Below are 13,022 nucleotides of genomic sequence, written 5' to 3' on the forward strand. Positions count from 1 at the left end.
TCATATTTAGATTACAGTAAATTCACGAATACAAGCCGCACTGAGTATACGCCGCATCTCTGGGTGTTGGCAAATATTTCGGTTTTGTCCATAAATAAGCCGCACCCGAATATAAGCCGCTCTGTCGTTCGCAGCGAGGACCCGCGTGCAATTAGTAACAGAACCACGGGAGGGCGGGGTTTACTGGCTGAGCTAAGGCTGTGCAGGCTCGGCCCGCTAAGGGCTGCTGACGGGGCCAGGTGGCCCAGCCCAGTGCTGCCGCTCAGGGCCGGCCGCCGCTGCCACTGGGCTCGGGGCCACCCGCCGCTGCCACTGGGCTTGGTCACCCTGGGTCGGCGCTGCCCTGCGGTGGCAGGCAGGGACGGAGCTTCCCCCGCTCCTACGGCAGCGGCGGCGGGCGGGGACGGAGCTTTCCTGCGCCCGTGGCGCCGGCAGCGGGCGCGGACAAAGCACCCCGCCTCCTCCCTGAGCCGCGGCAATGGCGGCGCGCACTTCCCCCCCCCTCCCCGGGCCGCGGCAATGGCGGCGCCCCCCCCCCCCCCCCCCCGTCCTCCCCTGGCCGCGGCAATGGCGGCGCAGGGCCCCCATCGGCTCCCCGAGCCGCGGCAATGGCGGTGCAGGGCCCCCGTTGGCTCCCCGAGCCACGGCAATGGCGGCGCGCCCCCCCCCCCCCCCCCGTCCTCCCCGGGCCGCGGCAATGACGGCACAGCCCCCCCCCCGTCCTCCCCGGGCCGCGGCAATGGCGGTGCAGGGCCCCCGTTGGCTCCCCGAGCCACGGCAATGGCGGCGCGCCCCCCCCCCCCCCCCGTCCTCCCCGGGCCGCGGCAGTGACGGCACAGCCCCCCTCCCGTCCTCCCCGAGCCGCGGCAATGGCGGCGCCCCCCCCCGTCCTCCCCGAACTGCGGCAATGGTGGCGCGCCCCCCCACCCGTCCTCCCCTGGGCTGCGGCAGAGGAGGGAAGAAGGAGCTCTCCCGCCTCTCTCCCCGCCCCCCGTGCTGCCTGCAGGGAGCCAGGGCAACACAGTAACACCGTAACAATCACGGAATGCCGGCTTTTACTGGCAAGTGCTTGGCTCGGCGCCCTGGCTGGCATGTCTGGGGTTGTAAATGTCAGAAAATTATTCACATATTAGCCGCCCCCGACTATTAGCCGCACTTCCGGGTTTCCACCAAAATTTGTGTCAAATTGCTGCGGCTTGTATTCGTGAAATTACTGTAAATCCCTTTTCTGGTGCTGCCCTGGACAAAAGGTCCTTCCTGCGCGTCGATGAATCCTGATGAGGGCTGTGTCTGCTCTGTATTGAGGTGTAATTTCCCTTGGGAGTGCTGTCTCTCGCTTACGGGAACCGAAGCTTTGGAATGCAATTTTTCCTGGTGGAGGTGATTGGATTTACGGGAACTAGCATTGATATGGGGGAACTCCCAGGAACCTCCTGGCTGTCTGGTATGTGGTACTTGATATGTTCTTTATCGATGATCTTTTCCTGTTAGGTTGTCGAGTGGTTTCAGGATCATTGAGCTAGGTTTGTTGATATGCTAATTAAGGCCTTTGTCTATGGCTCTGGGTGCTGGCGGCAGTGGTTCCTTTTTATTTTATTTTATTTCATACAACCTCCTTATATTATATAAACACGAATTATAACAACATATATTACAGTACGAAGTCAAACCTAAAAAGCAGGTGTGTTGCTAGTAAAGTGGTGGTGCTCAGGCAATAGTGAATCCCTTTGACTCAGCTGGCCATGAATGGATTAAGTTCCATCAGCATGCGCTGCTGTAGCTGGTTTGTATCATCTTCGTAGACTACTGTGTAGTAAGTTATTCTTGTGAGGTTTTTCTATACTGCACAGGTTTCTGCATGTCTAAATGTTGTATACACCTAGCCTTGGACTTCTGCTCAGTAGTGGCCCTGCTTTTGTAGGAAAGCTGATCACTGCATATGGAACTCATTAGGAGCAAATGGTTGACCTTGGTTCACGTGGAAGTTCTGTGGGAAGCTAGTGCTCTTGTGTCAAGCATCTAATATAAGACTGGAGAACTCTGCTGGGACCCTTTGGATGAGCCTGCTCAGTCTGAATCTTTGTAATGATGCTTGTTCATTTGAGATGTTTTCTTCCTTCCCCTGTTGCTCACAATTAAATTAAATACACACAGTATGTATGATGAAATTGTAGGATAGCTTTGGGCATGCGTTTCAGAATTTCCCTCAGAAATGTCTCTAGTAAATCCTGAAATCCTGGTAGCATGGAGCCTTTTTGCTCAGGTGCCAGGTGTCATGGCCTCAGTGCACTGCAGACTATTAATTCCGGGAAGCTACAAGTCCTTGTTTCAGGCTGAATTGTTTTATTTGAAAAAGCTCAGCAGAAACGTGACTGCGCCTAATTTGTTTCCACTACTGATAAAAATTCTCTGTCCTAAAGAGTGAAATGAGACAGCTTTAGTGTCAAAAAAAAGAACCAAACAATTCTGCAGCTTGCCTGCAAACCATCAGATAAGTAAAAGTAGTGATGTACATGGAGGAGGCAGATGCAAAGTAAAATTACACTAATTTGTGCTCTTAAAGCTGGGAAATCAAGAACTTCTGCCCTTCACTGAGAGCTGAGAACAGGGGATGTCCTGCAGGCAGTACTTCAGAGCTAAAATGGAAACATAATGTTAGTCATAGACAGAAGCAAACAGTAAGCTGTCTGGGAGAAAAAAAAAAAGCCAACCGTGACACAAAGTCATTGTGTAAGCTTTGCTGTATGAAAATACTGAGTTGGGCATATGAACCATTGTTGAAGTGAAATACAAGTAATTTGGAGCACTGGTACAAATTCAGCTTAGGAAAAATTAGGTCTCTGCTACAACTTAGCTTTTACTCTGATATTTCTCTGTAAATATAGGAAGTAAATTATTACGTCTATCACTGCATGCCAGCCTCTTCTGGGTGTTTTGCTTTTTTCTTAACTGAGAAGCTTGCTGTTTTGTGAGGGAGTTGTCCTTTGTTTTGTACTTGATGGATAGATGTGAATTGAGATTTAAATACTTTATAAATGCCTTGAATAGTTGTTTCCATCATCTTCCATGAAACTGATGTTTCTTGGAAGCATTATATTGGAGAGAGCAATGCCTTTTAATATTCATTTCATAAACTCTATTAAATGAGATTTCAAATAAATTCTTGAGGACTCAGCCTGCAGTTCAGAGCTGATAATAAGTCACTGTGCTCACTCTAAAGCGTGTTAAAGTGCCTGGAAGGATGCCAAATACCTTAAATGGTTTCTGCATTGGGGCTTTTATGAAGTGCAGCACTTTTTCCATTTATGTATGTAGTAGATCATTTGGATAACTGTTTTAATGTAAATCAGCTTGCAGATCATCTATTTCCTGTCTCCTGAATTTGCAGCAACTTGGTCCTTCCAGGGCTGTGAAGTAAGAATTAAAGTATAATTGCTAATCATCTCTGCCTTAGAGGAACTAAACTCCTGCTGACTAGTGGTACTTTTTAAACACCTAGTGGTGTCCACTGAACATTTTGTGACCAATGGCTTGAAAAGCATTGCAGGTATTCAATGCCTTCATTAATATTGTGAATAAATTACTCACCTTTCCTCAAAGGTTAAAGTTTCTAAACAAATAACCTGTTGCCTGCTTCTTCCTCCTATGTTTTTAGAAAAAGTGAAGTGCTTATATGCCAGGGCTATACTTTGTTAAACATAACTAAGTAGCTTTTAAATTCAAAATCTGACTTTCTCACATTGCATGGAAGATGTCTTGTTTCAGTTCATGATGAAGAAGTTTAGTGCTGGAAGACTTGGCTTTATATTATTATTCCTGTTTTGGTCTAAAGGGGTACCTTCCTTCATGAATGGTATGTGCTGAACAAGTTGGTTTGGCCCTTGAGGACTTTAATAGCTGAAAGTTCTGTCTGTAACTCTGCTGTTTATAATTTGCTCATGCTATGAAAGGATTTGTTCTGAGCCCTTCATATAGTAGTTACTGCTTTTCACTCCCATCTGTCATAACCTTTTCATGAGCAGGACCATCTGTTGTATTGAATAGCTCCTGCTACATTTTCTAATGCTGCCAGCATTTCTTCTCTTGGATTGAAAGACAAATAAAAAGGTAGCAGTGCTAAATGCTGAGATTTATTTTCAGGTGCCATTGTAGCAGCCTTGTATTCTATTATTAGAAACTGATGTTTAAATGAAAGCTATTGGTCTGATTTTTAATTTTTTTCCCCCAAGCACTGGTAGAATTACAGTAATTTCACAATCATAAGCCGCACCATTTTGACTAAAGTTTTGCTCCGTACCCAGAAATGCAGCTTGTATTCTGGAGCGGCTAATATATGAAAAAAAGTTCAGAAATTTGCCAACTGGAAATGTGAGCATGCAGCAGCCTCGAGCGGAGCCGAGCCTGCGCGGCCCCGAGCAGGGCCAGGGCCGCCCCTGGCGGCTGTGGGGGAGCGGAGCCGAGGCCGGTGGGGGAACAGGGAACCGTGCTGGCCCAGGACAGCTCTGTGTCGGCAGGGCCAAGCCAGGCTGGGCCAGCTCCGCAGCAGGGGAGGGGGGAGCCATGCCGGGCTGGGGCAGCTCCGTGGTGGGGGAGGGGGTGGTGGGGGAGGAGGGAGCCGTGCCAGGCCGGTGCAGCTCTCCGGCGGGGGAGAGGGAGCCGAGCCGGGCCAGGTCAGCTCCACAGTGGGGGAGGCCGGAGCCGAGCTGGGCTGGGGCCGTTCCCCGGCGGGGGAGGCGGGAGCCGAGCTGGGCCGGGGCAGCTCTGCGGCGGTGGCGGGGGGGCCGGGCCGAGCCCTCACGGCCCCGAGCCAGTAAACCCTGCATTCCCATGATTCTGTTACTAATTGGCCACTTTGTAAAAATTGCACACAGATCCTCGCGGCTTACAATCTGGTGCGACTTGTATATGGAGGAAAAACGAAATGTTGCCGACACCGTGGAAGCGCGGCTTATAATCGGTGTGGCTTGTAATCGTGAAATTACTGTACATAAATATGACTCTGTTAATGTAGTGTGTGGTGCTGCAGTATCTGAGTGCAGCATTCACCTATGCTACTGTTCCTCTTTGTTCATCTTGTGTAAGTTCTGATTATTGTGATTAGACTTGGTCATTACAGCTGCAAACTAAATATATAGCGAGGAGTTCAGAAGTCCTGGAGTTACCGTCAAAGTCAATAGATCCCCTGACAGACAAATATGTTGCCTAGAAATTGAAGCAAGAAGGGAGTGTGCTGTCATTGGCGCCAGTTGACAGCACAACCCGGGACCTGGAGACCTAAGTCTATACGCTGAAGTTTCATATTCATTAAACACTCTCTGTGTGATGGTACAGGCACAGAAACATCTTAGGAACCAGACCATGGAAAAATTGCTTGGACACTTCAGGGTATTGATTGTGTACCTTGCCTCAGCAGGGATGCTGTGCTTCCTAATATGTGTATGATGGTTTTTTTCCTCCTTTTCCAAGGCTGTGCTTTGGCAGTTTTATTTATCCCTCTTTGGTCTAGCCTGCAACTACTCTATTTTCATTTGGGATTTAATTGTATTAGATTGCATTAGCGTTTTGTTAGTTGGACGGCAGGGAGACATGAGAGCCAGAATGTAGCTTGTAGCCAAGGAGTGTAGGGCAGCCAGAGGTTTTGGGAATATACAGTAATTTCACGACCATAAGGCACACTTCCAGGAGTCAGCAAATTTCACAACTTTGTACATTATATAAGGTGCACCGGACCATAAGGCGCACTTTTTTTTGCAGCAAAGATCTGTGCCGCGTGCAACAAAGTAACTCATTAGTAATGGAATCCTGCGATCGTGGAGTTTACTGGCAGGTGCTCAATTTGCAAACATTTTTCACAGATTGGTGTAGCCTTTAAACGCAGCCCTGAGCGCCCTCCCCATGCGCGGGCCCCGGCACTCCCACTTGCCCCTGGTTGGCGAGGCAGAGCTCGGGGTGGCCGTGGCTCACAGCTGCCGCGGCTCAGGGTGGCCACAGCTCATACCTCGGGGTTGCTGCGGTTCAAGGCAGCTCAGGGCCACCACGGCTTATGGCGGTACAGGGCGGCTCGGGGCCACCTGTGGCTCAGGGTGGCTCGGGGCCGCCCACTCCCTCCCTCCCCGCACGGCTCCTGCTGGCTGGGGGCTGCTCAGTCCTGCCCACCCTGTGCGGCTTCTGCTTGCCGGGGGCTGCCTGTGGCCACCTGGTCCCACCCACCCTGCACAGCTCCTGCTGGCCGGGGGCTGCCTGGTCCCGCACACCCTGCATGGCTCCTGCTGGCCAGGGGCTGCCCGGTCCCGCCCACCCTGCATGGCTCCTACCGGCTGCAGCCACGCTCTCCCGCCCCTCCTCGCAGCTCGGTGCTCCCATGGTGCCGCCCCCACCTCGCGGCTCGGCTCATGGCTCACACTTCCGTGTTGACAAATTTCGCAACTTTGTACATTATATAAGGCGCACCAGACTATAAGGCGCACTTCCGGGTTCGGACCAAAATTTTAGTCAAAAGGGTGCGCTTTATAGTCGTGAAATTACTGTAAGTCACACTGTTTTGTTTTTTTCCTTTCCTTGGTATATTCTAGATTGAGTTTCTGAGCTGATTTGTTTGCAGTATGGAGCCAGCATGGCATGGGGGAGCACGATATCTTGAAAAACCTGGAAAATGCAAATGTTACACTCGTGAATGGTATGCTTGGTAATGATACGCTATGGAATGAGAGAGCAGGAGTGAAGCTATTCACATTATCTTACTCATACCCTCATGTTCAAATTAAGACTGTATTTTTTCTGGAATTTAAGGATTATTGCTGCAGAATCTTACTCTGCAACACAGAGTCCCAATTGTTTTATAGAAAACAAAACCCTGCCTTTGTGGGAGAATAAAAGGTATTAATTCCCTTTCTTGTATTTTCCATAGAGCAATGATTTATAGTTGAAATATAGTATGAATATAATATATAATACTTCTTTAGCAAAGCTTCATTTGTCATCAAATCAGTGGTTAATGGTGCTTTAGTTTGAAAGATCTGATAATTAGTGAGTCCAGAAATCTAAAGAGCAACATGTGCTACAGGTTGCTGGACTGAAATGTGGGGGTCTTAAAAGTGGAAAGGGAAACTGCATGCACAGGAATAGGAAATAACATAATGAAATCTTCACTGTAAATGTGACCTAGGTTCATAGCCCACAGAATGATTCTCTGAAGAATCACCCTTCTGTTTTGGGTACAAATATATGGCCTTCCTGCTGCAGGTAATACAGTGAAAATCAAATTCTTCTGTATTTTAAATAGTTGGGGAAGGACTGGAAAGTGATATTTAAGAGTCAGCTATTGCAAAATCTTGCTGACAAGCAAAAGTCATGCTTTCTTTTTGAAAACAAACTAACAAACAGAAACCAATTAACAAAACCCGTGCAGTGGGATTCAGACCAGACTTTTTGCCAATGTTAGAAATGGGATCAGTGGCTCTTCTTATTGACCTTCAGGAAATGCCATTTGTGTGTTCCTTGAAGTAGGAAAGGAGACACTTATCAAATATAGGTTTTCCCATCAGAAATGTGAGGTGTACCTCATAGTAGCAAACTTCCTCAGAGCAAAATGTTCCCTGGTTCAAAATGGACACTTTGGATTTTATGGCAAATTTAGTCCTTAAGTCTTGTTACTGCTCTAAAACCTGCAACCAACCCAAAACCAAGCCACCAAACTTAGAAAAAGCCAAACTGCCCACAACCAGTGGAGGGATGTTGCTTCCTTCTGTGTCAGTTAAACAGGATATGGGTGTGGGCAAGCTCAATTCTTTTCTTTGTTTTTGTTAGAATTGTAGCAGAGACTTGAATGTAAGATGGATTAGAAGAAACATATTCTGGATTCACTTATTTAGTCTTAAAACACACCTGTACTTTCTTCTGCTCAAATGAAAGCTTCTAAACACTAGGTCTAAATATTTGCCCTCTCTCAGGCTTCATTATCAGAATGTTTTTAAGAGAATAATTTATTTCAGTGGTTTGAGGGGGAATCTGACTTACAAGATACTGAAAGCAGCCATAGCGTTAATTATCAGCTTGGAAAAAAAAGAAAATCTTGTTTATAGCTATTGAAAAAAAACAAACCAGAACACCACCACCAGACTTGCCTTACAGACTTCTGCTGCAAAAAACCATTTTGCCTTTGGTAGCACAGCCTGCAAAGAATGTTTGGATAGAACTATCATTTGAAATTACCAGCTTCTAATTATGATTTGGGCAAAAGTTCTTCCCTAGTTCATTTAAGCATTGGATGTTAATCTTGCTCTGCATCTGTGTTTTATTTTCTTAAAAGTTCATAGTTGTAGGAAACCATTAAGACACACTGATTTGTGTATAAATACAAGTCTTCTGCTACTTCTGGAAGCTTTTGTCACTACCGAGGAGGACAGGCATTTAGATAATTGTGGAATTTGTTTATTCATATTGTAACAATATGATTTGTGTTAAAATGGGTATTGACAGTTTATATAGATTCTTTTTCACTAATGACTGATCAGTATTTTTCCATCTGAAGAATGGAAGAATTCATGTAAAAATGCAGATTTTTTTTTAAATTAGGAAAAAAACTTGAACATAGCCAGTATATTTTGTATTTAAAAATGAAATGCTGAGTAGAGGAACAATCATCTATAGTTTCTTTTGCTATCCTGTGCCTGTTCCTGAAAATGTAACATCTTTCTTCTTACTCACTTCTGTCATCTGTTTCTCCCAACATTTTGAACTACTGCCTGCTTATCACAGTGTATCAAATGAAATAATATGGTAAATTCAGCCATTGTGGCATGTGATTATAACATCAAATTGAACTTGAAATGCTTTTAAATTAGAGCTGACATTTCCTAAAGCAGTCATATTCATCCAGGCTTTAAACTGTTCCTCCCCTGACCTGCTGAATAGCCACTTGCACATCTTTTGAAAGAGGCTTAGAGAAATTTTCTAAATGGGTAGCAAAAGCAGATGTGTCTGTTCATCTTGAATAATTTTCAGCGTTATTTCTTTCAGTGAATACATTTATTCAAGGATCTAATCTAAGCAACACAAGACTGTAGTAGGTAGCCAGTGCCAGGGAGAAGCAGGTGTGCAGCAGCCCAGTGGGACTTGCTGGCCATGCCAGGACTCAGAATGCCTGGCAGGCAGTGTGTCCTGGTGCTGAGCTGGGCACCACTCGGTGTGGAGCAAGGAGAGGTGGCCAGCAGGCAGCAGTGAAATTCATCAAGGAGCCACATCTGCATAGATGTTGTTAACTCATCTCTGGTGGGGCTACTGTCTGAAGGAGCAAACATGGGTAGCTGATCTAGTAGGTCTGAAAAAAGGTGGAGAAACATCACTGATTTCACTTGTACTTTTTTCTGTCTCTCCATACAGTTGGTCCATTAACCATCACCTTCAGGGTGCTCCCTAGTGAAAGGATGATCATGGAAAGAAATCCTTTTGTTCAGTCTGGTGGCCACTACAAGCCACCTCACTGCTTTGCTCGCTACAAATCTGCCATCCTTGTGGTCTACAGGAACCAGGAGAAGTACCTTCATCATCTTCTCTACTATATCCATCCTTTCCTGCAGCGCCAGCAGCTCAGTTACACTATCTACCTGATTCAGCAGGTAAATCCAAGTCAAATGTGCCTGCTGGGAAGCTTGGCTGCACGACTAAAGGGTTGGGTTCTGAACAAGAAATGTGACTCTTCTGATGTGGAAATACTATTTTATGCATGGGCTCAGAGGAGGTCAGATATGCTGTCCCATCTCCATGCCTGCTAAAGATTGAAATACCATATCACTTCTCAAGATCAAGATCAAGATTCTGCTGTTAATCAGTTCTGTTGTGTTTTTTTTTTCCTGGGTGTATAAATTTGTCACTAAGTGGTTGTGCTGGTTTGAAAGCAAACCAGAGGGAGAAATTAACCCCCACACAATTACCTTGAGAAAGATTTCAGGTTGAAATTACAGCTTCATAGAAAGATTACAATAAATGTATTAATACAGAAACACTGGCTTAAAGTGACAAAGTCAGAGTAACAGTCCTGTCCTCCTGTTGGTCAGGATGGTGGTCACAGTCTGATTAAGTGATGGTTGCAGTGTCAAAAACAGTGATCCTGTAGATCTGGTCCTCCTCTGGGTCCCTCAAGCAGTGGTGGTGTCCGAAGGCAAGGAGTTTCACAACGGAGTGATGTAGTCCTACGAGGGACAGCACATTTTTAGAGTCCTTGTTGGTTGTTGCTGCCGGTTGTTCTGCTGGTGCCATTGAGTTCATGATGGCACTTTAGCAGAGACCCTTCAGGATGGGTGGGACTGCTGCTTCACCAGAGGGCGTTACCACAGCTGAGTCGCTGGTGAGAAGAAAAAGAACATTATCCTGCCTCGGCAGGACTGCGTCTTTTTTTCCTTATGTGATTTAACAACCAGCCTGAGGGGTGGCTGCACACTGGGTGGCTGCTACGAGCTGATCGACCCATCATTAAGAGTTTGTCCAAAAATGACGTAAAGGAAAGTAGAATACAGAGTTTGGTTACACCCCACATTAGCACTTTCCTTTTGTAACCCAGGACGGTGATAACTTGTGTTTTCCTCTTTTTGAGATTTGCATGTGGCTTGTCTGCAGCTTGTCAGTGTGACTACTGAGCAAAACCTGGAGACTTAATGCTGAAGTGAAGCTGGATATTTTTAGTCTGTATCAAATACAAACATGTGGCTTGGCCCTCCTGCGGAGCAGTCTGTACAGGTCAGACAGCCTTTTGTACCTGACATGGACTGTTGTTGCAAAAGATGAGTGGCAAGGAAGCAAGTTTTTGAGTCATCAATTAAAACCAATAGTTTATTGGGAGGGCAAAGAGGCTTTTTTGTTTGACCAAGATCTTTTTCTCATTTGTAAGTTTTAGTAAACAGTAGTCAGGGCAAAAGTCTTGCTGTGCAAATGTGCACCTGAGGATTGGCTTATGGGTCTCTTGAAGGTCAGCCTTCTTCAGGTACCAAATGTGCACAGCGCATGCTGGCAGACACAGCAAAGCTGACAATTGTTGAGAATGTTGTGAAGAGGATGGGTGACATTTTCAAAGCTGAGAGCATGGAATTTGCAGTCAGTATTAATTCATTCAATTGAATAAGGCTTTTTGACTAAAACAAATTTTATCTGAGTTATCATCTTTGTGGTTTTAGTGAAGAAATGTAGGTTTTCTTTTCCAGGTGGGGACTGGCTCATTTAACCGAGCAAAGCTGCTTAATGTTGGTGTCCGGGAAGCCATGAAGGATGAAGAGTGGGACTGCCTTGTCCTACATAATATTAACCTGGTGCCTGAAAATGATTATAACCTCTACATTTGTGATGAATATTATCCCAAGCACATGGCCAGTGCCATGGATAAGTTTCAGTACACGTAAGTGCCTCCATTTTCTTTCTGTGGATATATTCCAGCTGTTTCACTTTCTGTTAGAAAGTATGGTGGGAACAGTGAAAGACACAGCCTTTACGAGGTTTTCTGTGTGGTTTTTTTTTTTTTTTTTTTTTGCTGTAGTGACTTCCTAGAAAAGGATATTTTTGACCCAGGCATAAAGACTTTAATGTTTCTTTGCCTGTAGTTCCCTGTTCCAAGTTAGCTCAGCTTGGCAAATGACTGTCAGGTTTCTATTTCTATTTTTAGAAATAGAAATAGAGGTGGGATTATCGGATCGTGTGGAATATGATGTGGCAGGATACAGGTACTTAAAACTGATCCAAGATACGAAATTTGAAACCAGTTTTTCTTTGGTCAGTTTTAGGGGAAGGTGGTGGGAAACAATGAGGGGAATGGAGCATGATGGGAATTACACTGGGTTTACTCTTTCAGGGTTTGGTGTTGTCATACAGTGCCTGCAAGTATGCAATTAATGTATGTGTGACTTGGATCACACTGTTAGTTGTGGAGGACAGGCATTAGTCTTCAATAGTGAACTTTCAGTAGTGAACTGGTTTTTCATGATTGAGTTTTTTTGGAAGGTGCTGTTTGTTTGCCTGTTTGTTTTCTCTTTCAGTCTGCCATACAAGTCCTTTTTTGGGGGCGTCTCTGCTCTGACTCCAGAACATTACATGAAGATTAATGGGTTTCCCAACACGTACTGGGGCGATGGTGGTGAAAATGATGACATTGCTACAAGGTACCAGCGCACAGGACAGGCTTGAAGTGGATCTAAGCTGACAAGTGAAGCATAGCAGCACCCTAAGAAAGGAACCAAAGACATTGTTCCTTGAAGTGCTTGCCAGTATCATTATAATCCTAAATGCTGTTGGTATTGGGAATGTTTAATGTCAGAAGATGCTCAGAACTTATGAATCCAATCACTGTGTGCTAGGAAAGCAAAGCTTTCTCATTTCTGGGGAGCAGAATGTTATTTCACATCCTTCTGCCTTCAGTGCAAGGGGTTATAACCACTTGTGTTATAACCATAAGTGCCTCCACTGATGTTGACAGCCCCAAGCGAGGGAAGGAATTTGCAAGCTTGAGGAATAAGAAGGTACTTAAATAATTCTCAAGACAGCTGGGAATTTAAGTTAAGTGCATTTAAATTGCTCCAAGTGTTACCTAATCACTGATACTTGGCATTAAGGAACACGAGGAATTCTGTCTTTTGTCTGCAGTGCTGGGTGATGGAGGAGCCTGTGTATCAGTGTGAGACAGTGACAGCAAGAGTTGATGTTTTTTCTTGTACTTTGGTTGCCATGGCAGCAGCATTCTATAGATGAGTTTAGTTCCAGGTGCTCTGTCTAATGCAAATTCTTGAAGTACAGAATCATGGCTGCAGCATCTCTATTCAGCTTTGGAATTGTACTGTGCACCTTTATGATCCAGCACTGAGGCAGGCTCATAAGGAGTTTATAAAACTAAACTGACCATGGAAGCCTTTGTTGTTTTTGTCTTACATAATATGACAAGTTACATGGGTTTTTTTCAAAGCATTATTCATCTGGGAATTAAAAGCCAGATTTTCTAACACAGAATTCCTCCTTTGCCTTTCAGAAAAAGCCAACTAAAAGGT

General features: G+C 45.5%; 2 protein-coding genes across 5 annotated transcripts in view; both read left to right on the forward strand.

The window, feature by feature from the left end:
* Window positions 1-9,403, forward strand: part of LOC116992993 (galactosylgalactosylxylosylprotein 3-beta-glucuronosyltransferase 1-like) — a 55,366-nt gene extending 45,963 nt beyond the window's left edge. The window contains exon 5 of the mRNA XM_033053192.2: window positions 9,382-9,403. The gene's annotated coding sequence lies outside the window, so the exon portion shown is untranslated. The remainder of the gene's footprint in view (window positions 1-9,381) is intronic.
* Window positions 1-13,022, forward strand: part of LOC116992994 (beta-1,4-galactosyltransferase 3-like) — a 30,582-nt gene that overhangs the window by 14,121 nt on the left and 3,439 nt on the right. For 3 of the 4 annotated variants that reach the window (XM_033053198.2, XM_033053195.2, XM_033053196.1), the window contains exons 2-4: window positions 9,382-9,617; window positions 11,196-11,386; window positions 12,021-12,143. In XM_033053198.2, the coding sequence (XP_032909089.1) occupies window positions 9,426-9,617; window positions 11,196-11,386; window positions 12,021-12,143 (506 nt within the window). In that variant the 5' untranslated portion in view covers window positions 9,382-9,425. Of the gene's footprint in view, window positions 1-1,308; window positions 1,445-9,381; window positions 9,618-11,195; window positions 11,387-12,020; window positions 12,144-13,022 lie in introns of those variants that run through there. The other variant, XM_033053197.2, reaches the window with a different exon arrangement.

The sequence above is a fragment of the Catharus ustulatus genome, chromosome 2 (genome assembly GCF_009819885.2).
Source record: "Catharus ustulatus isolate bCatUst1 chromosome 2, bCatUst1.pri.v2, whole genome shotgun sequence".
Lineage (NCBI taxonomy): Eukaryota > Metazoa > Chordata > Aves > Passeriformes > Turdidae > Catharus > Catharus ustulatus.